Genomic DNA, 26513 nt, shown 5'->3' with positions numbered 1-26513 from the left:
GAGTAAGATAATATTTTAAAATCCATTGAGGATAGTATTATGGTTATCCTCTGTGCGTCCGTTTCCAGTTTTCTGTTTGGACTGATTCTCCATCCGTGACCTCCACATCAAAGCTCGCTTTCAGTATTTTACATCTTAGGTTAATTTCTTAATTTTACGACGTAGTAAATAATTTTTTCTACTAAATGTTAATCATACGAAAGAAGATTGCTTTACTGTTACACGAGTCATTTGTCAATGTTTACTGAAAATTTAATGCAAAAACACTAATATGTTTATAATTGCAATAGGTCTAATGTGTCACCAGATGTTTTCCTAATGATAATTTAAAACTTATTAGAACCAGCACATGTATCCATACGAAATTGTTCTCTTTATTATTAACTGAAAAAAAATCTTTAAAAAAATGACGAAATGACGAAATATTAAAATTTGAATGCGTTTGATAAAAAAAAATTACTTTCAGAAATAATATTAAGTCTTTATTAACAGGACCCTGTTCGAAAGCAGATTTTATTGAAATGTGATTCTCAAGAATATGCAACACGACCGAGCTTTGCTGCAAGGAGGATCAGTCATCAACTTAGTAAATAGATATTGAAATCCCCAATAGACAGATGTTTATAAAGGCAACAGTAGTTTACTGGTGTCCAATAGTCATAAATCGATTGAGAGAAAACAAATCAGGGCTTCAAAATTAAATCAAGGGGAACACATCAATTATAAGAGGAAAACAGAGGAACAACAGGAACACTTCAAATGGCAACATACATTACTTATACAATATGTTATGCTCTTACACCAAAAAAAGTTGAATTTAATGCAACAGAGACTGTTGATGATCTACAATCAATTCTGTAATATCAAAACAACCAACAAAAAGTAACCTACAAAAAAAAAAAAAACCAACAACAAAGAAACTAACAAAAAAAAAACAAAAAAAAAAAAAATAATAAAACAAGATGATATGACAACAGACAACGTTAAGGTGGTATGGGTGTCTTTCGCCATCTTTGATTGTAAAAAACAGAGATTAAAAAGTCCAGATTTTCAATCAATTCAGTAAAATTTGATGCAGGAATGCAAATAACTTATTTGAATTTTCATTCAAAAGAACCAAGTTATAAGAATATAACTTAAAAAAAAAAATTTTTACAAATGTATATTATTTTTTTTTTTTATTTATTTTTTTAAAATTGGCATTTTAAGGGGAGCTAACTCTGAAACGGTGCATTTTCTGAAGGATTCTACATGGAATTTTTCCTATTTTGTATTTTAGCCGGAATAAATGTACGGTGACCCTATATTTTCTTCTGATATTCTCAAAGCCTGGTCTAAAAGCTATCTTTTCGTAATTTATTTTACAATTCTATCATTTAGTTTAGTTTCCAATAACAAAATGGTGTGTTTTCTTGTATAATCCATACAAAATGTCTCATTTTGTCACAACCTCAAGCTTAAGAAAATGCATGGTGACCTATCATTTATATTATATTTTTGAACATATATCAATATATACTACATTTTTGCAAAGTATGCACAAATTCTATCATTTTTATTTCAGACTCTCATACCACCTTAATAGTAATTTTTAATATACATTTCAACCCCTCTTTAATCTCGAAAAGAACTAAAAGAACTAACAATATAATTCTATGAAAACTGTTAAAACTAGATTAAACACACCACATGTCCATGTGAATGAGTCAGCAACCTTGTCAGTGTTATCACGTGACATATTATATGCGTTGTTTTCTAGGAAAAATTCGATGTTAATGTAATCAAGTTTTTATTTTTATAGTTAAATCTTTTTTTTTTGCGCACAGCTTTTGGAAAGGTGCAATTTTTCATCTATGTGATGTGTTTTTCGAGTAATTTTTCAGAAATATTCATGGATATAAAAAAAAACAAAAAAAAAAACAAAAAAAAAACCAGCAGCAGTATACAATTATCGAAAGGTGGTCAAAAATGATAATCATCAACGCATTTTAATAACTTCATGGCTCTCTAGTTGTCTTTATTTCGTATTTAGAAACGCAGCTATACTTTGTGTAATGTCAATTTCATCATGAAACACTTTCTCCCCACAATCAGGGCTTAAGGCATGAACATAAGTTTGACGATTTAAAAAGCCATCAATGAATTAATTAAAGTTGCAGCATAAAACAATATGAAGCCATTGTCATGAAAATATAAACCTGTGTGTATTCGGCACAAAACTGGGGACGGTTCGGAAAAACCTCACCCTTCCACTGTTTCTCAGCCTCATACAAAATCTTTATTTTTTTTTCTGACATTGACCTAATATTGTATATTTATTCATTCAATTGCATAAATCAATGATCACAAATTGAACTATACACAGAATAAATCTCCTTCTATTTACAACCTTCCCTTGCTTAAACTTTTCTCACACATTTTGATTTCTTAATCTAAATTTAGACATACTAGTATAATCTACAGAAAGCTATACATCCCGTCACATTTATTGTGATATTGTAATTTTTTTTATTCTTGTCTTTTATTTTTGCTTATGTGCTTTGTCTATGTACCTTTTGTGTTTCTTTAATGCATATTTGTATGTTTTATAGTGATTAAGATTATAACACAATGTTGACAGCTGTGCCCCTATTTTTGATATTTTTACCTATTATGTCTATTTGTTTTGTTCACACAACGTTGTCAATAAAGTAGAATGTATGCGATTTTCATACAAGTGAGAGGTTTAGCTAGTTATAAAACAGGATTAATCCATTATTTTCTACATATGAAAATGCCTGTACTCAGTCCGGAATATGACATTTCTTATCCATTTGTTTTTTGTGAGATGCTGGGCTTTTTATTTTTCTTCTTTCGTTTTTGAATTTTCCTTGAAATTTAGTATTTTTGTGATTTTACTTTATTTTTTATGTTTAATTTAATTTAAAGAAAACCTATGTCACAAAGTAAGTTTAATATCGTTTTTGTTTTTATAAAATCGGTAATTTTGTTTAGCTAAAACTACTTGACTAGTCTTTACAAATATTTACTTTTGAGTCTTTTGTAGACGAAACGCGCGTCTGGCGTATATACAAAATTTAGTCCTGGTATCTATGATGAGTTTATTTACAACCACTGGGTAGATGTCACTGCTGGTGGAGATTTATTTCCTCGAGGGTATCACCAGCCCAGTCGTCAGCACTTTTTTGTGCTGACATGAATTATCATTGATATGGTTATATTTATAAATTACCTGTTTACAAAATTTTGAATTTTTGAAATACTAAGGCTTTTCTACCTCAGGCATAGATTACCTTAGCTGTATTTGGCAAAACTTTTTAGGAATTTTGGTCCTTAATGCTCTTCAACTTCGTACTTTATTTGACCTTTTTAATTTTTTTGGATTCGAGCGTCACTGATGAGTCTTTTGTAGACGAAACGCGCATCTGGCGTATATACAAAATTTAGTCCTGGTATCTATGATGAGTTGATTTACTAGTATTCTAATATACATTAATGAAAAAAATTATCTCACATCAAGTACAGAGTCTGGTAAAATGTATAAAAAAAAATACACCGAAAACAGACTTTTAAGATAAATAAAAGAATACAATAACGCGTTATCAAGATGATAAATAATGTCAGTACCCAGAATCTATACTTCAAGACTATAGTGTATTATTTGCAATTGGATACGGAATATATACTAGGTAAAATAAGAAACTTTATATTGGTTTTTAAGTTGACAAAAATCACATACATTGTATATTAATTTCCAATATTTTTAAGATTAAAAATGGTCCCCTGAATGATTTATATATCAGATTTATCGGGCGTATTGCATTTCCGCTAATATTTTATATTCCCAATACTACGTTTCCGCAAATTTAAAATATACGTTTCCGAATATGTATTTATTACTTTTCCGGAAATTTACCTGGTAAATAAAAAATATTTGAATATATATTAGATAAATTATCTATTTTATTTTTTAATAAAGAAAATGTTCTGATCTTATATCTACAATATACTAGATATAACTAGTTGACTCTGGTAAGGATTAGTTAAACTTTGGCCTACTTGCCAACTGACATGATCGAAGAATGCTTTGTTGAAATAATAGCCGATGCTCAATCTGACGATAAATGCATGGAGTTTGCCGATTATACATTGTATATTGGAATTTTATTTAGATGGCAATTGCAATTTGAGATATCCATCAACCATTTGGGCATCATCTCTAGACACCGAGGAAAAGAGAACAACGAATGGTGCCGAGTCTTTTCATGTCCACCTGAACGAGCAGTTTTACGCTAGCCATCCTAACATTTGTGTCTTTGTCGTTGTGTTATTGAAACTGCAAACAATATCTTACATACAGATGATAACTCTAACTGTAAAAGCATCCGTTTGGAAATATGAAAAGGAGAAGATGGACTTCCTTCTTGACCAAAATACAAAACTTGTAAACGCTGAATGTACCACTGTGGACTTTGTACACAGTACGACGTGTTGACTACAAATATTCTGCCAGAACTGACTTATGAACTCATATCAAGATATATCTGATTAGTGCTGACTTTTGTACATATGTTTTCATCCATTTAAATGATGAACTTTCCTTGCATGTTATGATGACCTTTAACTTAATAAATATTTATTTTGTATCATGACTTTGCTTTCGATCAACAGGTATTCTTTAATTATTTTCGGAAAAGTAATCATTTATTTTTTCCGGAAACGTAAACTTTTTTTTCCGGAAACGTCATCTTTGTAAAATTATCGGAAATGACGTAACGTAATTTTCTGATTTCAAACAAATAACTTTTTTTTTTACCTGTATATAGATGGAATCGAGTTGTTCTGTTGGTCATTAATTGTGTTGAACGCGATTGTTAACAAAAGTTCACATGCATGTCAATGCCCCGTCTACTTCAAAATGAGAAAGAACGAGCTATTGGGATGTTGCACGCGCCGAGCTGAAAATCATCGTTCGTAACCTAAATACAAACAGGAATAGGGACGAAATATGGCTCCCGTTTTTCGAAGACATCTTCTTAACCACGTTTTCAGTAGGACAGCGCCCGTTGTCACATGGCACACGTTTTGATGAACTTTTTGGAAAATAACCATATTAGTGTGTTGCCATGGCAAGCAATGTCTCCAGAATTATGGCGAATTGTACATCTTTGAAACGAACTTGGACGACGTATCAAAAATAGCCAAAATTAGCCGCAGACGCTCGCCCAGTTCCGATTAGCACTTACAGGGAATGAAACATCTCTCAAGACTTGACTCGACGTCTTGTTGATTCTATGCGACAGAAGTGTCAGGCGGTGATAAATGCACAAAATGATTAAAGAGTGTACAGAAGACTTATTTATGATATATGCATACATTGGTCCAAGAACTGGATTAACATTATTGTTTCCTAGTCACTCGTTGCATATGCCTTTAACTATTATCCATAATTATATGCGTGTGTTTCATTTTAGAAACCAGGATGTCCACCAATTGATCCACGAATCAGGTGTGTTCATTTTCACGAACAATGTAAATCGGATTCAGAATGCAAGCCAGGTAAAATAACATAAAAGGCAGGATAGATTTCTTAATGCATGGCATTTTTTGTTTAACATACAATTACAAACCAATAGCATCAAAAACTTACAGCGACACCTTCAACACGAAACTGAAAATTGTAATGTACATTGTTCGAAGAAAATATAAAAAGTTTAATTAAAATTAGTCAAACCAGCAGATAATAAACCAATCAAATTACTGTTTGAGACATGATTCCGTCATATATTGCGAAACAGTAACATATTTGTAGAGTTTTAAAACGTTTAAATCTTTGTACTTTTATTCGGGTGAAGATGTGTCCCTATGTATGAAAACCAGTTAAGCATTACATCAGATGTACAGAGAAAAAGAAACACATACAGTCTTCATTATGATAAGTGTGTATATGCATAACAGTACTATTTCCTTCGAGGAAAACGTTGGTAATTATATACAATCTCACAGTAGAATACACAACTATATGATATTTGAATTAAAAATCTGATTACAACGAATAATATAATATTTCGAAATTAAAAAATAAACATATATGATTAATGATGTCTTTCTTGTCCATGTCTTTTAATTTTTTTTCTACTTTAATTCATCTTTTGCAGGACAGTTATGTTGTGGAGATAATTGCGGAACGAATTGTAGAGGTATGTATTTGCATCTAAGTGTTAAAAATACAAGCAGGTTGACAAATTTTGATACGAAAACAACATAATGCATCCTCTGTTGGCAAAAAATAACAAAATATTTTCATTCCCTGAAAATTAAATAATATGTTTTGCTTTGTTTCATTCAAATTGAAAATCGGCGTGAAACAAATAAAATGTATGATTGAACAGAAACAAAAACCGAATAAACCATACATTTAAAGAAGATGTATCATATAATGAGAAGGAAATTGAGAAGAAAGTACTTTAAATAAGAAGATGTGGTATGAGTACCATTGAGACGACCCTCCATCCAATTCACAATGTATAAACAATTAAAATAAAGTTCTACATAAGAAAAAGCTTGTAAAAAGTCGGAAACATGACAGTTATTATCCATTCGTTTGATGTGTTTGAGCTTTTGATTTTGCCTTTGATAGGGCACTTTCCATTTTGAATTTTCCTCGGGGCTTGGTATTTTTGTGATTTTTACAATTATAGGTCAAAGTATGGCATATAACTTGGCTCTTACCGATCAGCAAGCTAATAATGGCACCATAATGACTATTGTAAAACTATCTATACAGGAAAACCAACGGTCTAATATATTATATCAAAACAAGAAACGAGAAAAAAAAACATATGAACCACGCCAACAAAGGACAACCATTGAACATCAGGCTTTTATAGGCGTCAGCTTTCGCCCTTAACTATGACAGAAGTGTTACATTGAAACATAAAAGCACACACCATAAACTATCAATTAAAATGGCCTAACTCGTTCGAAACGAAAAACAAATGAGAAATACAGAAACAAATGAGAACTGCTGAATTACGTACACCTAATCAAGACATGTTCCTAACCATTTTCTATTAATAAAATGGTTATCGTTGATTCTAAATGAGTTTGTTTGTTTTGTGTCTTTATTTTCATCTTTTTCTTTATGGTGGTGGTCTGTCTTGAACTAGTCTAAGTTCAAACAATTTCAATGAGTACCCACATGTGTTTTCTGAAACACATATTTCAGGCAATATCTCAAAAGTTAAGAAGGTTATCTTGATTTACCTTAATTAATAAGAAACGCCGCAACCCACAACCTGGAAGTCAACGATGTAAAACTACTTTATTAATAGAAGCTTCGTGACCGGAAACATAAAATGAAAAGTCCAATTTGTTTAAGATAACTTTGACTTAGATAAAAGGAAACGAAAGTTAGTCATAATTTCTAACCTAATCAATGGAAAATTCATTTTAAAAATAGGTAAAGTAATAAAACACCGAACTCCGAGGAAAATGAAAACGGAAGGTGTGTAATCAAATGGCAAAATCAAAAGCTAAAACGAATCAAATGAATGGATAACAACTGTCATATTCCTGACTTTATACAGTCATTATTTTATGTTATATACTTATTTGGGAGTATTCGTTTCAGCTAGAGATAGTCTGCAACACGTATTACTACAATTATAATTATTGGATTACTTGATGCACTTCGAACCGTTAAGTTTGGTACTGTTAATGGTATTCGAAGAAAATGATAAAGCTGTGCATGTTGTATTTGCCCATCTTGTTGGACAGATTGATTGCTGCTCACTTCATTAACCTTTATAATTTAAAGAATTGAACAAATGCTTTCTGATTTCAGTCAAACAAATAACTGGAGCGCTATCTCAATTTTCTTGCAGTAGGAACGCTTTTATCCAAACATTTAAAAATCCGAGTATGAAAAAAAACCCATAAAATGAGATAAGCTGTATGCTGATTAGTTATTATCTCTGTAATCCTTATTATTCAGAACTTCTGTATTGACAGGAATTATCATTTATATGGTCATAACTAATAAATAAACTGTTTACCAGATATATAACTTATGAATTATAAGGATTTTCTACCCCAGCAACCGAAAAACTTAATTGTATTTGGCAGAACTTTTCGGAATTTTGTTTCCTGATATTCTTGAATTAAGCACTTTATTTGGTCATTCTAACTTTTTGTTCGAGTGTCATTGATAAGACTTTTGTAGACGGAACGCGCGTCTGTGTACTGAATGTAGATTATGTCATCTATGAATTTATATTTACCCTTATAGTCATGTGATTTTACTAATTTTTAAGTTTGACTTGTAAAATGACATTTTTTTGGGGCATTTCAGAACCCTCTCCGCTACCACCAACTCAGCCAAGTGAGTAAGAAATAACTTTACTTTTAATACATATGTTCATTAACAATCGTTTACTATTCATGCGACCGTCTTTGTATGTTTGTATTTATCAACAGGCTTTCAGTAATAGTACTAGTAATACCATGATGACGCGGTGTTTCAGTGTAAGATCAACCCGAGAATTCCGCCTGGTTCATACAAAAGTTAAAAAAAAAAAAAGACACTTTACAAACGAACACATTTTAAAAAGGTCAACAAGCATTAAATGATTAGGAGTATGTTCGTGTCAGGAGTCAGAAATTCCGTGGTTGCCGTTTTTTCAGGATATCGCAGTAATTCTCTCATTTATATTGTTTTATATTTGTCAGTTTTTTTAAAGCTATTAATACAGTATAATATATTTGCTCATTGTTGAAGTCTGAACATTTAAATAGACAAATACAAATCACAGCTACATGCTGAAAGCTGTTAAATAGTATTTATTTTAGCTTAAGCTAGTCTACAACACCTTATAGTACAACAGATATTAAAATTCTCAACATCTTAGAAATATAATAAAAGGGGTAAGGGCCATGATCTCCCTGAATGCAAATCTAATCTATTTATTTCATGTCATTGTGAATAATAGATAAAATTTTCATTAATTGTCATTTGTAACAGCTTCAATACTAAATATTCTCAGTTACGGATAACAACAGAATTTCATTTTGGGTATGGAGAATAAATCATCTATTTGTCCGTAGGATTCTGAAACGGTCTCTTATTGTTGAAATAAATAAAGGCAACAGTAGTATTCTGCTATTCGAAAGTCATAAATCGATTGAGAGAAAACAAATCCAGGTTGCAAATTAAAACTAAGGGAAAACATCAAATATAAGAGAAAAACAACGAAACAACAGAAACAAAAACAAAAAACCAAAGGACAATGCAACACACACAGAAACGAACTATAAGATAACAATTGTAAATTTCCTGACTTGGTACAGAACATTTTAAGAAAAATGATAGGTTGAACCGGGTTTTGTGGCTAGTCAAACCTCCCGCTTTTATGGCAATGTTAAATAACACACTAAAATGACAACATTACATGACAGGACTACAATACAAATAAATGGAAGAACAAATCAAATATTAAAAATCAAATGTGAAAATAAACCTCGTATTCAATAACCTTTTTTTCAGATACATGCTGGCTCCCAAAAGATCAAGGACCATGTTTTGCAGCCATACCTCGATTCTATTATGATTCCAACACTTACAAGTGTAGGAAGTTTATCTATGGAGGATGTAAAGGGAATGCTAACAATTTCCAAACTAAAAAGGAATGCAATCAGGAATGTAAAAAGTCAGGTATATTTTTTTTTATAGTAAAAAGGAATGAAATCAGGAATGTAAAATGTCAGGTTTACTTTTCTATAGTAAAAAGGAATGCAATCAGGAATGTAAAAAGTCAGGTATACTTGTCTTTAGTAAAAAGGAACGCAATCAGGAATGTCAAATGTCAGGTTTACTTTTCTATAGTATAAAGGAATGCAATCAGGAGTGTGAAAAGTCAGGTATACTTTTCTATAGTAAAAAGAAATGCAATCAGGAATGTAAAAAGTCAGGAATACTTTTCTATAGTAACGCTTACATTGAAGATAATTCCATTTCAAACACATATGTATCTAATAGCAGCACATAACTTTACATATTTAAATAGGCTATATATGTTTCTGTTGAAGATAAATCCAGAAAAGCGCCATTGACGCATGAAATTTATGTAATGTTGTTTTCATCTTTTATAGCTTAGGATAAGTGAATATTCACTATTGGTAGTACAACTTTGAGTGATTTTGGAATACGTTTTCTCATTGATTTTTCAACGTTAAGAGACATCATTTTTTGATAGAAATATTTCCACGAAGATGGCATTACCCTATAGAAATTACGTCCTTTTTTGCAAATAGACTAGATTTCGAAACATAAATGATCTATGAGTTGTGAAGTTTTATTCGTTTTTTCGATATATTTGCAATTAAAATGTTATATTTAGAAGCCTATACACTCTCTATGGGATAATTAAATCATAAGGCGATTTTTCATATCTGTCAATTATAACTTGCGAACAAACAAATAAATTTAAGACTGCTGTGTAGAGTTACGGAGAAGATATCAACGGGACAGAAATCATGAGTTCAATAAAAACAGACAACACCTTATAAATCCCACTGCAAGGGTTGCACCTATCCAGGAATCTAATGTTCAGGGGTTGTGGTTTGTTTATGTGGTTCATAAACATTTCTCGTTTCTCGTTTTTATACAGATAACACCGTTGGTTTCCCCGTTTGAATGGTTTTACATTAGTAATTTTTTGGGGCCCTTTATTGCTTGCCGTTCTATGTGAGCCTACGCTCCTTGTTGTATACCGTACCTTGACCTATAATGGTTTACTTTTATAAATTATGACTTGGATGGAAAGTTGTCTCATTGGCACTCATACTACATTTTCCTATATATATTTACTAACACTTTATTTTTATGATAGTTGTGACCATCATATATTATTTATTTTCCAGTTTGTTCATTACCAAAGGATCAAGGACCCTGCGAAGGATATTTCAAGAAATGGTACTACAACGCAGCAACAGGGAAATGTGAAAAATTTATTTATGGCGGTTGTAAAGGAAACGGAAATAGATTCAATCGTTATAGGGGTTGCATGAAAACTTGCAAAGGAGTCAGTATGTATATTTAAATGATTAAATGAAAAATAAACCACCTTAATTTAATGATTATCTGTATGTGATACGACTAATCAGCCATAATTCATAAGTTGGTGTTTTTTTTTTTTGGGGGGGGGGGGGGGGGTAAATTTTTCTAGGTCATTAATAAAATATAAAAAAAAACGTTATACATGTGCTTTCAATGCACAATTTTTGAATTCCTTCGCCAGCAACGATTAAAGGTAAAGGTAGGACAGTCCAAAATCAATGAACACACATTTAGCTATATAACCGAAAATGTAAGTGTTATCACAGTATTTTGATTTTCAACATAGACAATTCATCAATGTCTTGTAATTTGTGTAGTGATGTCTTGAACACACCTTAAGACTGCCGTTGACGTTCTTACATCTGAATTAGTTGATTGAAGACACCCGCAATGTTTGGAATTTGGTTGTGCGCATGCGTTTTTAAAAGGAGAATTTACATAGCAACGTGTTCAATAGAATATTTTTTTCTGTAATAGTTAACTAATTATTCTTTGAATTAATAAATGATAAGGCATTTTGTACATATTCCAAAATCAGTTATTATTAAACTGAATTATTGCGCTTACATTTAAGCCAATTTTACAACAGCTTAAAGTTTTTGCGAAAGGTCTCGAACCAAGTTCTATATTTGGATTTTTACTGTTTTGATTTGTTTGAATTGTTGGCCACGGATGAGTCTGTTGTAGATGATACATGCGATGATCACAAGATTAAAAGCCTGATCTTCTTCGATATGATTGGAATATTTGATTTGATATTTCGCAGTTAATGACAAAATGTTTATGTTCTGTGTTGAAAAAATGCATTTTTCCGTTTTGATTGATTGAGAGTTATTTTATTAACCTTAATAATTATAACAACTTTTTCGATTGAGTCAAAACAAAAAAATAACACTTTTTTCGATTTTTTTTTGTATTTTAGAAGCAACACCACCACCATCACCATCGCCACCATCGTCACCACCAACTGATCCAGGTGAGTAAGATAATTACTCTACTGTCTATATATACATGTATGCTTATGTACATTTGTTTACCACGGGTGCGACCGACTGTCTATTGGTCTTTAAATGTTTGTACATGCTTATCAAGATATAATGGTGAGTAATTTACCTCCAAAATACTGATTGTACAATTTTCCACGAAGGCAAATACACCGGATTGTAACTTAAATTCTTTTTTTCATTGTGATGCTTGGTATTCTTGGTTTTATTTTGTATTTCGATTTTAAATGCTGTTTCGTTAATATAGTTCTGGCGTTTCGCTGAAATAATGATTTCTTTGATTGTACTATACAATATAGCATATGTAAGTGTTCTGCTATTATATAAAAAAGAAGCTGTGGTACTAATGCCAATGAGATAACTCTCCATCAGGGACCAAATGACGCAAACATTAACAGATTATATAGGTCACCACACGGCCTTTAACAATGACTAAAGCTCATACCGCATTGTCAGCTATAAAATGCCCCGAAATCAAAAATATAAAATAATTCAAATGAGAAACTAACGGCCTAGTAAATGTACAAGAAAAATGGAAAATCGAAAAACAAATTTGTAAAACAGCAACAAACGACAACCCCTTAATAACAGGGTCCTGACTTGGGACAGACAGACACATACATACATATATTTGTTTTCTTGAGGCCAGTTTAAATAAAATCAGATTTACGTTAATTGTAGGTATTTATAATAAGAAGAGATAACTGTATTGTGTTTTATGCTCCGAAAGCATCAATTAGCGACGCCTTTGATGAGTCAGTTAACGAATATCTGGACAATGGTTGTCTTTGGTTCATTTTTGTTATATGTGTTTATACGTAAACTGTTTTATTATAATTTGGCCGAGGCCTTTTATATCAGTTGTTGAAGGCCTTGTGTTTTTCTCATTGTTGAAGGCCTTACGGTTGTCTATAACTGCTTACATCAGCTTAAATTGAATTTTGGTGAATAACTGTCTCATTGGCATACACATTTGATTCGTTATATTTGCAAATTACTGCAACTATTGCAGCTTATTTATTTATGGCGAGCATTTACGATATAGTAAATTTTAAGACGATATTCAAAAGAAATGAATTCTAGTTATGTTAGTGGTTTTTAAATTGAAATTTCATAAGCGGGGATAACAAATTCTAGGTGAATGTTTCCATAAGGACAAACAAATATCCACATTTTTGTTTCGGGGCCATGCTTTGGTCGGGTTGTTGTTTCGTTGGCACATTCTCAATTTGCATTATTACCTTTATTATTGATGAAAAAGAAAAATAACATTGAAAATGTGAGCCAAAACCATTTTTTTTTATATTGTAATTATAGATTATAAGATGTCCTATTTTTTTTATCAGTCCTGGTATATCCCGTGGATCAATATCAGCCCATGGCAATAGCCTAGTATATATGGGTCTAGGGATGTTCCCTATATGAAAAAGGACATACACAAGAATCAATATTCAAAACAAGTCATGTCGCTAAAAGATCGCAATAGCTCTTTCGAACTACCGGTATGTTTCTGCATTCAAATGGGCAATTTAAAGGATACGCGAGAAAAAAAGCTGATAAAATTTCAATATGCTGCTTATCTAGTAAAGATAATTTTTGATAATTTCCGTTCCGGAATAATATAAATAATAAATAAATACTTTATTTAAAGAGGGTTAAATCAGATAGTACAATTCTAATCTGCCCTGATGACCTCTGAATAATTAAAAAAATATACAATAATATAATATATACATTTACATACATACTTTTTATGCAAAACAAAAGGCGAAAAACATACAGAATAGGTTCATGAACATATTTTGATAATGTCAGATGTACAAGATAAATATATGGGCTTTTATTTAATAGGTAAATTTCATCTGATAATTATATTTTTAGTTTAGAAACAAGAAATTATAAAAACTTTGTTTGAACTGTTCTATCGTTTCTATACATGAATACTGTTCCAAGGAACTGTACCGGAATATTGAAATGTTTTTTTGGTATGAAAAGACAATTAGTGTCCGATGAACAATTTCAATATGCTTCTTATCTAGTATAGATAATTTTTGATAATGTCCGTTCCAAAAATATAATACATCTGAATTATCATAAATAAAATAAACGCGATGGTTTGGAGAATAAAATATTCGAAGGGAAAAGTCACATCATGCTATTTGATAAGAAAATTATGTATCAGTGTAACCAGTAGAACAATAAAAGATCTTTATCTGATAGTAACACGATTAATGCATGTTTTAATTTCCACAATTATCCATAGTTACAATTGTCAAGATATGTGTTGAGTAACAAAGTAAACTGGCAATACGATTGTGCAAAGTAAATAAATAAATGAACAAATACACATTAAACCTCTAAATAAGGGTTGCTATGGAATTTGAAATTTAATGACAAAAAACAGAACTAGGTTCATTTTGAGTAACTAAGTTAACTGGGAATACGTTTGTGCAAAGTAAATAAACAAAAAAAAACAAATACCAATTAAAACTCTCAATAAGGGTTGCTATAGAATTTGAAATTGAATGACAAAAAAACAAACAGAACTAGTTTTATTTATAAGACGTTCATATTTTATCTTTCAAGTAAAATCAAAGCCTGGTTTGTGTCCGAAACCAAGCGGCATAGCTGGTATTTGTGTAGAAGAATGTGGAGGAGATTTTAATTGCCCGGGATATCAGAAATGTTGTTCTAACGGATGCGGACACTTTTGTACCAATCCTGCAGGTATCTGAACCTTTCTTGAAGTGAAAAGCTTTGAATTTCATGTTTATTTGCAATTGGGAGTTATTATTTGATTTAAGCCAGTGGAACGAAATGATTAGTATAAAGAATAAGATAAATTATATGTGATGAAACTGTATCGAGGTATTTAAAACTTTATTTAAAAGATTAAGGAAAAATACCAGGCTTATCATCGGGTTCACCACATGCGTGTATAGGCAACACAATACTAACCAGTGGCCCACGAAAGAAAACAGTTGATTGATTATATCAAATATAAAGTAGAGGATTTTTAAAGATAGAAAAGATAACAAAAGTAATCTCTTACATGGTCATTTGTATCTTAAAAGAATCATACGACTTAAGATATGTAATCCAGAAGTATTTTTTTCTGTGCACGCAATAAGTCTTACTTCAATTGAAATGTACCTTTTCCTCTTATTAAATCCACCCTTTGGGTGATCTTGCCTGCGAGGATGACTTTTAATGGCGACTGATATGCTTCCCTCAATTTGAATTTTAGCATGTGCTGGGAAATGATATTTATTTAGATTTTTCTCACAATTTTTATAATGAAGTTAACACTAAATTTATCAATTTCATGCACAAAGGAGGGACGAAAGATACCAAAGGGACAGTCAAACTCATAAATCGAAAATAAACTGACAACGCCATGGCTAGAAATGAAAAAGACAAACAGACAAACAATAGTACACATGACACAACATAGAAAAATAAAGAATAAACAACACGAACCCCACCAAAAACTAGGGGTGATCTCAGGTGCTCCGGAAGGGTAAGCAGATACTGCTCCACATGTGGCACCCGTCGTGTTGCTTATGTGATAACAAGTTCGGTAAATAGTCGGTAGGTCTCATTCATGAAAGGGAAAGGGATTGTAGTTACGACGTAAGGAACATATCCGATATCATTTGTGAAACGGTTATTCCATAAAGGTCAACCAACTCGTGATGGCGTCCGTAAAATTTACGAAGGGATGATTTCAACTTCACCATTTGGAACTCTTGCTTTTATAGCTTCCTGGTGAGCAGTAACCCTCTATCAAGAAAATCATGCAAGCACGGGAATATCGTATCAATTGGGAGATATATATCCCGCATGCAGGTGCTGTTGGAATGTTCCTACTTAGAAATGGAAAGTTCACAATTGGAAACTGAAATCATCTCTTTTGTCGTAAAGTTTTGTTTTCAACCGACCCTCATTGTCAATTTCTAGATGTAAGTCAAGATATGAGGCCGACTGAACTGTATCTGTAGTATCTTTTACTCTAATTCGATGGGATAGATGCGTTCAACATAGTCACCAAATTTTGAATTATTTAGTGAAAGAACATTATCTATATAACGGAAAAGTAGAGTTAAAGGATATCGCTAAAATCTTATCTTTCTTCTTAGAAGTTCCTGCATGAAGTCAGCCTCATAATAATAAAGAAACAAGTCGGCAAGTAAAGAGGCACAAGTTGTTCCCATTGGAATGCAAACAGTCTGTTGAAAAACACGTCCTCCGGACGTAACAAATATGTTGTCAATCAAGAAATCAAGCGTCTTGCTAATATCAGTTTCAGAGAATTTTTTGTTTGAATCAGAGTGATCCTTTACAAAGTAGGATTTATCCCTCCCTAAGACAAGCTACTTGTATCTACGTTGGCCATTCTTTTTTATCAAGCAAATCAATACCAACTCTTTCAATTTGTCTTTTAGTTTGAAATGTGGAATACTTGTGTTAAGAGTAGAAAAGTCAAATGTTTAAATAATATCACAAGATGAAAGAGAGTTAGATAGTATGTACTCTAAAAGATCTTTGGAATTTTTAAGTATCCACATCTGATGCACGCCACCTCTAGAATAGGCAGTTTCACAATAACTTTGAAGCCCGTCTTTGATTGCTGATAAAATAGATGTTAATAATTTAGAAAGAGGTTTCGTGGAGCACTTGGAAGACCCAGCAATATACCGTTGTTTGAAAGGACACTTATATAGTTTAGGTATCCAATACAGTGATGGAAGATCCAGTTCTTCATCTTTGGTTGAAATTTCAAAGGAACATAGAACAGCCCTATGATTATACAGGATTTCCTCTTTGGTAAGTGTCGTGAAGGTATATGTTGAGTTTCCAAGTGAATTGTCCATACCTAATTCGTTTATCAAGCAGTAAATGTAATGAGTTTTACACACAAAAACGATGTTATTTGGAGCTTTATCTGCGGGGACAACAACATATTTGTCATGGAGGTAGGATAAGTGTTTTGCAACATTTGGGTCTTTAAAGATTGACGTAGCATGGGCATTGATAGACCCATTCAGTTTCTTAATTCTGATTTGTATCAACGACCTCACTGCCTTAATCCATTCGGAAAGAGTGTATACGTCTTCCTTCTCGCGCTTAGCCCATTGCCTGGCATAATCCTCGACTAAATCCATCAACATTTTAAAGTTGTATTTCCAATTGATGAATTTAGGCTCACGATATGTCTGCTAATTGTTTAACCACAGTGTTTTGAAATTTTACTTTGTCATGTTATCTAATAAATCAGACGCGTCAAACTGGAGGTCACTCCTTCCCAACATCATCTATAGCTATTAAAAATTTTGTTATAGTGGTAGTTGAAACTTTGTATAATATAAATATACATGTTTATTTTTGTAACAAGTTTATTTGTATTTATTGACCCGTCAATCGCCCCTTTATGCCTCCGAGATTGTGGTTTGTGCTTTGGTAACGTGCTATGAAGGCAATGTAATAATGGATTTTACCCATTCTTTACTTGTCACAAAATTATTACCTGAGTTCTAAGGCAGCCCTGAATAAAACGGATAACTAGGCAGCCCTCTCGTCGGGTGAACGTATCATTTGTATGTCTATTTGACAGATCTTTTGGATACATGTTTTAGTGTGCAAATGTTTTTTTCACTCGTGATTATCCGTCTCAGGTTGCAAAGTGAGTACATACCCTCAAAGCATGGGCTGGGCCAGCGCTCAACATGCAGGTATAAAATTTAAGAGTAGGTATTAATATACTTGAGTTACCTATGTTTGACATGGGATGGGCCAGCGCTCAACATGTCACGCGTAGAGAGGTGTAATATTTCGAAGTAACAAGTTGTCAATGCTCTCTTTTAAAGGCTCTCTTTGCTATTAAGTTCACATTGTTTGAGGTTTCATTCAAAACTCTACGAGTTATGTTTCTGATAGATGTATAATCAAGCGGCTCGTAACTTTCTCCTTATGGTCTAAGTTATTTGAAGTCACATTTATACATCTACACTCTATCGTCTATTGCAGTTGCAGCGATAGATGCTCGAATAATGTGAATTTAATTTCTTGATTGGTATATGATTTTTTTTTTTTTTTTTTTAAACATATCAATCATAAGCATTTTGCCCGTAACGCGAATTTTTATAATATTTGTATTTATTATGTTTTTATTTTGTTATGTATATATATTAAATATTTTTCATTTTTGACTTATTTTGATTTTCTATTGGATGATTATAATTTATTATTATTAGGTCTTTCCACTTTTCGTGGAAAGACCTTTTGTTTTTCTTCTGATTATTTGTTTTCCTTCTGCCGTCTGAGATGCTTTTTTGTCTTACAACATATCGAATGGATTTTTTGCCAATGATGTTGTACATTAAACTCACCCTGTGTGACCGAACACTTATTCTTATAGGAGTTATCTCCCCGCGTCACTTTTTTCTTGTTATCGCTATATCTCCAAAACCGTAAAAGATTTGAGCAAACTGTTTTCACCAAATTGTTCGTTTACTCTTAAGAATGATTTGGTTTATTTTGACTTGAGTGACCGGAAGCCATCTTATGGGTGTTATTTCCCTTTGAAAATTTAAGATAGGCGATTTGTTCGATAAATTCATACGTTATAAGTCGTAGAGGCCTACAGTTTGTTGATATGAAGTCCTTGGTTCATTTGAAGGATATTGAGGTCAAGGTCAAAGGTCAAGGTCATGTAATAAATTTTGAATTGTGCTTGTTATCGTTATTCCAAAGAAACTGTGACAGTAAATGATATGATTGTCCTCAATGCTCTTCAACTTTGTAACTGTTTGGGTTTATATATATTTTTGATTTGAGCGTCACTAATGAGTCTTATGTAGACGAAACGCGCGTCTGGCGTACTAAATTATAATCCTGGTACCTTTGATAACTATTTGCCAAATAACTGTTTCAAAACAAGGCTCAACATCAACCTATTCAAGTCGAACAGTTTTGTTTAACCCTTATAGGAGTTTTCTCCTCTTTTGTATTTGAAATCAGTATTTCTCCACAACCATACAAGTGATTGACCTCGGGCCTTCCGATTTCAGTTCACTGACCTATGACCTTGAAATTGAGGTCAAGGTCGAACGTCAAGGTCATGTTATAAATTTTGAATTTTGCTTGTTATCGTTATTCAAAAGAAACTGTTACAGTTAATGATATGATGTGTTTGCCAAATTACTGTTAACAATAAGGCGCAACTTCAACCTATTTCTGTCGAAGTGTTTTGGTTAACACTTATTGGAGTTTTCTCCCCTTATGTATTTGAAACCAGTATTTCTCCACAACCATACAAGTGATTGACCTGGGGTCTTTTGATTTGAGATCACTGACCTAAGAAGGTCAAAGGTCAATTTGAAGTTCTAGATTTGGACCTTTGCTAAAAATTCTTTCTGATTTATTATAAAACAATTAAGTCGTCTGCATAAACCTATTAATCTGATTTTTTTTTTATATCAGGTTGATTTACCACATTACATCAAACATTTTCTAACATCGTTTTTTAAATTTCATTCTTATTATCGAGGTGGAAATACTAAAATTGTTCTCTGAAGAATTGGTTTTCAATTAATTATTATTTTTATTATTATTATTATTATTACTATTAATTATTATTAATATTTTCTTAATTGAATTTACTTTATCAGTCGTTCTGGGTCTGTTTACATAACAGGTTTGATTAATACCACGGAGATGCGTCCAACATACATCCAATCTTAAATCAGCTGGGGGAAGGTCATTGTTCGTTCATATCTTGGTTTGAATGAAACATGGCCGTTAATAACTGGTATACCAATGGTTGTAAATGTTCATAACCTGTCACAATGTTGTGAGTTACGATTTTGAAAACAATTCTTGTAGTATATAACATATTTTCCTGTTTTTTATTATGAAAATCACATTTGTAGTAGTAAGTTATTTTATTAATTTTTTTTGGCAGGACCATCTCCCTCGCCTCCACCACCACCACCAAGGCCAACGTTTCCGCCTCATTCAGGTGAGTGTGTTAAATTAACATAAATACATATAAACTATGATGACAATTAAAGCGTTCCTGCCAAAAACCGAAAATAAGAGTTTTTAATGTGTTTCAGTAGCCTTTGACCTTTGTTAGTCTTGTACTATTTTTAATTTTAGCTTCTTTTGTATAATTTGGAGTTTAGTATGGCGTACATTATCACTGAACTAATATATATATTTATTTAGGGGCCAGCTGAAGGACGCCTCCGGGTGCGGGAATTTCCCGCTGCGTTGAAGACCTGTTTGTGACCTTCTGCTGTTGTCTGTTCTATAGTCGGGTTGTTGTCTCGTTGACACATTCCCCATTTCCATTCTCATTTTTATTGTTTTAATTGATCAATTTAATTGATCAAATTTAATTTGTTTTCATCATAAGTACCAATGCATTAATCATAAAACATTTGAGTACACATTGATTTCACATTGCTTCCCTTTTATAAGTTTTAAGAATATGTTTTTATGTTTTGAAGATTGTATAACGCTTATCTTGGTATTTAGATATTACCATATTTGTATAATGTAATCATGTTATCATATAGTCATCCGTTATAACTCCATGTACTTGTTTTTCTGAATATGTCTGAAATATATAGCAAGAAGGATATTGGTAAATCTTTTCGTATTAAAATTAGCTTGAAAAAACATACATTAAAATAACATTATTTAATGATAGTTTAGAAGAATAAGCTATTTCTATGTTTTTCTTCCGATAGTTTGTGAAAAAGGAACGCCATTCCCCAACATTAACTGTGGATTTGGATTAGGCATAAATCCATGCCCACGTGGTTATTACTGTAAAATCGAAGCAACGGACCATTATGCTGTATGCTGCCAAAATCGTAAGGTCATCCAGAAAAGCTAATTATGTTAATATTTTGATGATTTCATACTTATTTTTTTTGTAGTCCAATTCTTATTCATGTAACATATATGAAACAAAAACATATATTATAAGATTGCCACAGATTCGGAAAAAAGTACAGTGGAAGACGATGAAGTAGAATGTTTTTGAGGCTGTCAAGTGTTATTTATATTTATTTTTTTCCATTCCAACTATTGTTCAGGAGAAGAAGGTCTTCCTAATATATTATAATAAATGAACAAAAATTGCAAACAAACAGCAATAAAACATTTTTTTTTCACAGCCTGTTCATATGGAAGACCACATCCTACGTTAAGTTGTGGAATGATGGTCGGATCTAACAGATGTCCAAATGGATTTTCATGTGTAGCAGGGGCTGCTGATGAGTTTTTTGCATGTTGTCCAACAAGTACGTTTAATTAGCTTTTCCAGCACATACAAAGGGTCATACAAGCGAATACAATATGATAAAGCTAACATAGATGCTCGTTTGAAACCTATGCATTTTACAGACATACACTCACTTTTGTGTGTCTTTTTTCAGAAAAAAAAGTTTAATAATTAGTTTTGATTTTTTTCTGTTTTCCAACCAGTTCTTATCACTAACTCTTGTTACAGAGATTAGTTTTATAAATAAAAGCCCCCTAACACATGTTCGTTTAAAAATGTAATAATGAAAACAATGACAGATATTAGATCTTAGTTTTGATGCTTATTGGAACATTTATTATTTTATTCTGTATTCGATGAAAAGTCTTTGATTTAGATATTTTCTATTCTGTTGTTTGATATGCAGAATTTATTATATCTTAAACAAGTCATAATTTTTTTGGTCACGATTTTGAAAACAATTTAACAAGTAATTAACATAGATTTTCTGTATTTGCAGGACCATCACCAACGCCTCCTCCGCCTCCCCCACCACCGTTTCCGCCTCAATCAGGTAAGTGTGAAAAATATAACAGAAAAATATAAACACCATGATTAAAATTTAATCATTTTTGCCAAATGCCCAATCAGGAATTTCTATTTCTATAATTAATGAGTTTTTATTAAAGAATTGGTCAATTTAGATATTTTTTCATAATGAGGAACAATGAATTATACTTGACACATTTGAATGAAAGCTCCCATTGTTTGGTGTGAAAATACGTTTGTCGTTTTAAGAATGTTATAACTGTCAGCTAGAATTTAAGATGTTATCATGTTGTTATTCAGTCGTCAAAAATGTATATAAGAATAAGAAGAAGTGGTATATACCAATGAGACAATTCTCCATCCGAAACCAAATCACATGGAGGTACTCAACTATAATACACCGTACGGCCTCTAACAATGACCGTATAGTCAGCTATAATAGCTATGTAAACGTCTATTTATGTCGATAAATGTAAAACTATTCATACGAGAAAACTAACAGCCTGATTTGTGTGAAAACAACGAACTGACAGGCACTTATAGAATTTGGCTGAGTGAAGCAAGTTAACGGACGCCAAACCCTCTCCTAACCTGGGACAGTTGTGTAATAACAGTTGTGTAGCGGGAAAACAATGAATAAACCAATAAAAGCAATTTGAAAGCCCTTATACAAAGCAGTAAAATAGTAACAAAAACACCGACATCACATCATAAGGTATGCATTCCTTCAACAAAGCGGCACTATGTATAGATCTGAGGGTATTAGCGGTTTTTGACAGCAGTCAGAGAAAAACATGACTGTGTGTACATTGCCACAATACAGGTATCGACAGATGGTAGAACTGTGAATTAGCATGTATATATATATATATATATGAATATGTATATAACAATACTTTTAATTTGGTTTTATTTTACTGATAATAAATTGATATTTATTCAAATAAAACAATACTTAGAGATCGAATAACAGTGTTAAATTGGTAACCTTTGAATATAGGTTTATTCAAACATGTTAAAAGTTCGATTAATTAACTCCGATCGTTTCCCAATATACAGAATCTTCAAAAAATTAGAATGAGCTATCCAGTTTGAATTAACTTTTCTACAGCTTAACTTGCAAAGCAAATCTTTACATATATGGAATTCTGTAAATGTTTTGGGTCGATGCCACTGCTGGTGGACGTTTCGTCCCCGAGGGTATCACCAGCCCAGTAGTCAACACTTCGGTGTTGACATGAATATCAATAATGTGGTAATTTTTATAAATTTCCTGTTTACAAAACTTTGAATTTTTCGAAAAACTAAGGATTTTCTTATCCCAGACATAGATTACCTTAGCCGTATTTGTCACAACTTTTTTTAAATTGTGGATACTCAATGCTCTTCAACTTTGTACTTGTTTGATTTTTTTTAAATATTTTGATATGAGCGTCACTGATGAGTCTTATGTAGACGAAACGCGCGTCTGGCGTACTAAATTGGAATCCTGGTACCTTTGATGACTATTGGACATTTGTGGTACTGTTTATTAAAAAATCATTGCGTGGTTTTAATAATGCGAATAATGCGACAAGGTGTGTATAGTAATAAGGGTATTTCGTATATTAACATTTCATACATATATCTGTATTTAACTTTTTTTGTAAATCGCATTTATAAATGACGCAATAATTTGTGAATTTACTATAACTGAAATCCCATAGTTAATAATTAACCAGCAATACATAGATAACTTTCATTAATATCAAAAACGTCACTGTAGACAAGAAAATAGTGAACACCATAATATGCTGCCTTAGAATATTTCACAATCTAGATATTTTTTCAAATGGTATTTAACTCATTCATAAGTAGAGCGAGAAGGATGACCGAAACTCGATTTGCATATTTTTCATTACAATTTCACGTGAAAGCAAAAGATTTAATGATATCATTTCTAATTATTATAAAAAAAAATTTTTTTGTTTTTTTCCCTACTTTTTGTAGTTTGTGAAAAAGGAACACCATTCCCTAACATCAACTGTGGATTAGGACCAGCCAGTAAAACATGCCCACGTAGCTATTACTGCAAAACTCACCCAACAGATCATTACGCAGTATGCTGTCAAAATCGTAAGTTAATTCATCTATAAATAGGACTAAAATCACAAACAAACAAAAATAAGGTTGTTAGGCTGTGTCGCCTATAAAATTATGACTTTTTTTTTAACTAACTCTTTATTTGTTTAACATAATTGAGGTTCTAATACAAAAAATGCCTTGCTGAAACACGGAGATATACATTTAAGCTTGAAAAATTTACCATAATAGTACTATTCAAAGCATTTGACAAGGTTGATTATAATTGTATTGATCCTGTTAAGAGTTGTTTATATTCAAAGAGGGGCGAAAGATACCAGTGGAATATTCAATCTCAGGTGTCGAAAATAAACAGATAACGACATGGCTAAAGAAGAAAAGGACCAATAAACAAAGAATAGTACAGAAAAATCAACAAAGAATACTGATGACTGATCAACGCTTATCCACCATAAACTGGGGGTTATCGCATGTGCTCAGGAAGGGTAAGCGGATCCTGCTCTACATGTGGCACCCGTCGTGTTGCTCATGCTATTGTAAACCCGTTTATAAGTCTAATTCCGTAGGTCCGTATGTTTCCGGTATTTGTTATTGAAAGCACTCCCTTTGCGAGTCTTTTTACAATTCAAACATCGACATGAACCCATCCACCATTTTCAACAGAATGCAGGTTTTACCAACTGTTCACCGATCCCGATATAATATCGATTTGGTTTTTATTTCACATCTTAATTTGTGAAAACAATGATCGGGTATAAATGGAAATATAAACTTGTGTAAGAAGTCTATAGATATCAGTTGATGTGGTATGATTGCCAATGAGACAATTCTTCATTAAAGTCCAAATTTAAAAAAAAAATCAACTATTAAGAGTCAAATGCTTGTTTAGCGCTAGGCAGATATCTGGAAGGTATTTATACTAATGATCTTGAATAACAAATTCCATTGAATGAACGTATACCATTCATTATCAATACAATCAGGAGAGGTAGTTGTCGAGGCACTTTCAAAGATTGTAATATCTTTGTACAAACAATTCCTCGTCGCAGAGTTTATAACTGTAATTGTAATATTTTGTTTAATCAAAGTCCAGGCTATTCTTGGATCATTCTGTGGCGTTGTTATCCTTTGAAGTTAAATTCAATTAACCTAAATTAAACATAATTTGTCACTCTTATATAAACTGAAAGACTGAAAGCATAGAGAATTAGTATGCAATACATGAATACAAACATCTCCAAGCCATCAATACGGTTTTATCATATGTCCCGTGCCACATTTAGAAAATACTTCGCATGGGCTCCACCAATTTTGTGTTCAATTTGATAGACGTATTACTCATTGATTTATGACTCAAAGGTAAATTACTGACAACGTAAATAATGATATTTCTTATTGGTTCGTATCCATTTTACTCTGTGTATTCGTAAACTTTCTTCTTCAATACACCATTGAAGTGTTGTTAAGAAATACGGCTAGGTGAGGAATATAATTAAAATATTCCGTTGTTTCGATATATTAGAGCAACTAATAATAATCCTTTCATATAAATCTTGGTTTTGAAAAGGTTCCATTAAAGACTATTGTTTTGAAAAATAACATATCAAATTTTCTTTGATATTGTAATAAATGAATATTATTTTTTTTTTGGAATGTGCTATTGCGAGTATAAGAACAAATCTCAGTGAAACATGTCTTTGTTTTCTCTATGTTTACAGCCTGCTCATACGGAGTACCACATCAAACGTTAAGCTGTGGAATGGTGATTGGATCTAACAAATGTCCTTCTGGATATTCCTGTGCAGCAGGTGCTGCTGATGAATTCTTTGCATGTTGTCCAACAAGTACGTTTGATAAACTTATGCTTTATCCATTTTGCATATTTGAACGAATCTGATCTATGTCACTAACTAGTATGTTCGTTTGAAACCTATAAATTATCATTCAAGGCATAAATTCTCTTATATATTTTCTATGGAAAAAAAATTCAATAAATGTTAATGATTTTTTTCTGTTTTCTAACGTGTTCTCAACCTTGACTATGATATCACCTAGTTTTTTTAGTGTGGTTTGTGTTGCTAAGTCTTCAGTTTTCTATGTTGTGTCTTCAGTACTATTATTTATCTGAAATGTCTTTTTATTTTTAGCCATGGTGTTGTCGGTTTATTTACAATCTATGAGTTTGACTGTCTCTTTGGTATCTTTCTTCTCTCTTTTATAATACAGAGTTTATGTTTTAGTGTTACATCCTTGGCTTCTTTTCAGTAATAGCTATATTAAACCTCATAGATATTAAACTAGAATATGTAAACACCATTCCATGAAGCGGTGGTTTTAGTGTAGATAAATTGACAGTTCTGAAATTTGATAACGAAAAAAACTTGTATGTATTTCAGAACCTTCACCATCACCGCCACCGCCACCAACACTTCCTGGTGAGTACGATACAAACTTTACTATTAATATAAATGTAATGTTAAACAGTTAA

General features: G+C 32.0%; 1 protein-coding gene across 1 annotated transcript in view; it reads left to right on the top strand.

Moving 5' to 3' along the window:
- LOC134710706 (papilin-like) overlaps positions 1-26513 on the top strand; it is a 28133-nt gene extending 1620 nt beyond the window's left edge. Inside the window, exons 2-15 of the mRNA XM_063571098.1 lie at positions 5475-5559; positions 6159-6200; positions 8354-8383; positions 9545-9712; positions 10921-11085; positions 12042-12092; positions 14707-14847; positions 20084-20140; positions 20877-21002; positions 21309-21434; positions 21915-21968; positions 23933-24058; positions 25744-25869; positions 26422-26513. Coding sequence (XP_063427168.1) covers positions 5475-5559; positions 6159-6200; positions 8354-8383; positions 9545-9712; positions 10921-11085; positions 12042-12092; positions 14707-14847; positions 20084-20140; positions 20877-21002; positions 21309-21434; positions 21915-21968; positions 23933-24058; positions 25744-25869; positions 26422-26513 — 1389 coding nt within the window. The remainder of the gene's footprint in view (positions 1-5474; positions 5560-6158; positions 6201-8353; positions 8384-9544; positions 9713-10920; positions 11086-12041; positions 12093-14706; positions 14848-20083; positions 20141-20876; positions 21003-21308; positions 21435-21914; positions 21969-23932; positions 24059-25743; positions 25870-26421) is intronic.

Source organism: Mytilus trossulus, chromosome 3, assembly GCF_036588685.1.
Source record: "Mytilus trossulus isolate FHL-02 chromosome 3, PNRI_Mtr1.1.1.hap1, whole genome shotgun sequence".
Classification (NCBI taxonomy): domain Eukaryota; kingdom Metazoa; phylum Mollusca; class Bivalvia; order Mytilida; family Mytilidae; genus Mytilus; species Mytilus trossulus.
The sequence above is the reverse complement of the archived record's forward strand: the minus strand, read 5'-3'. Positions and strand labels throughout refer to the sequence as shown.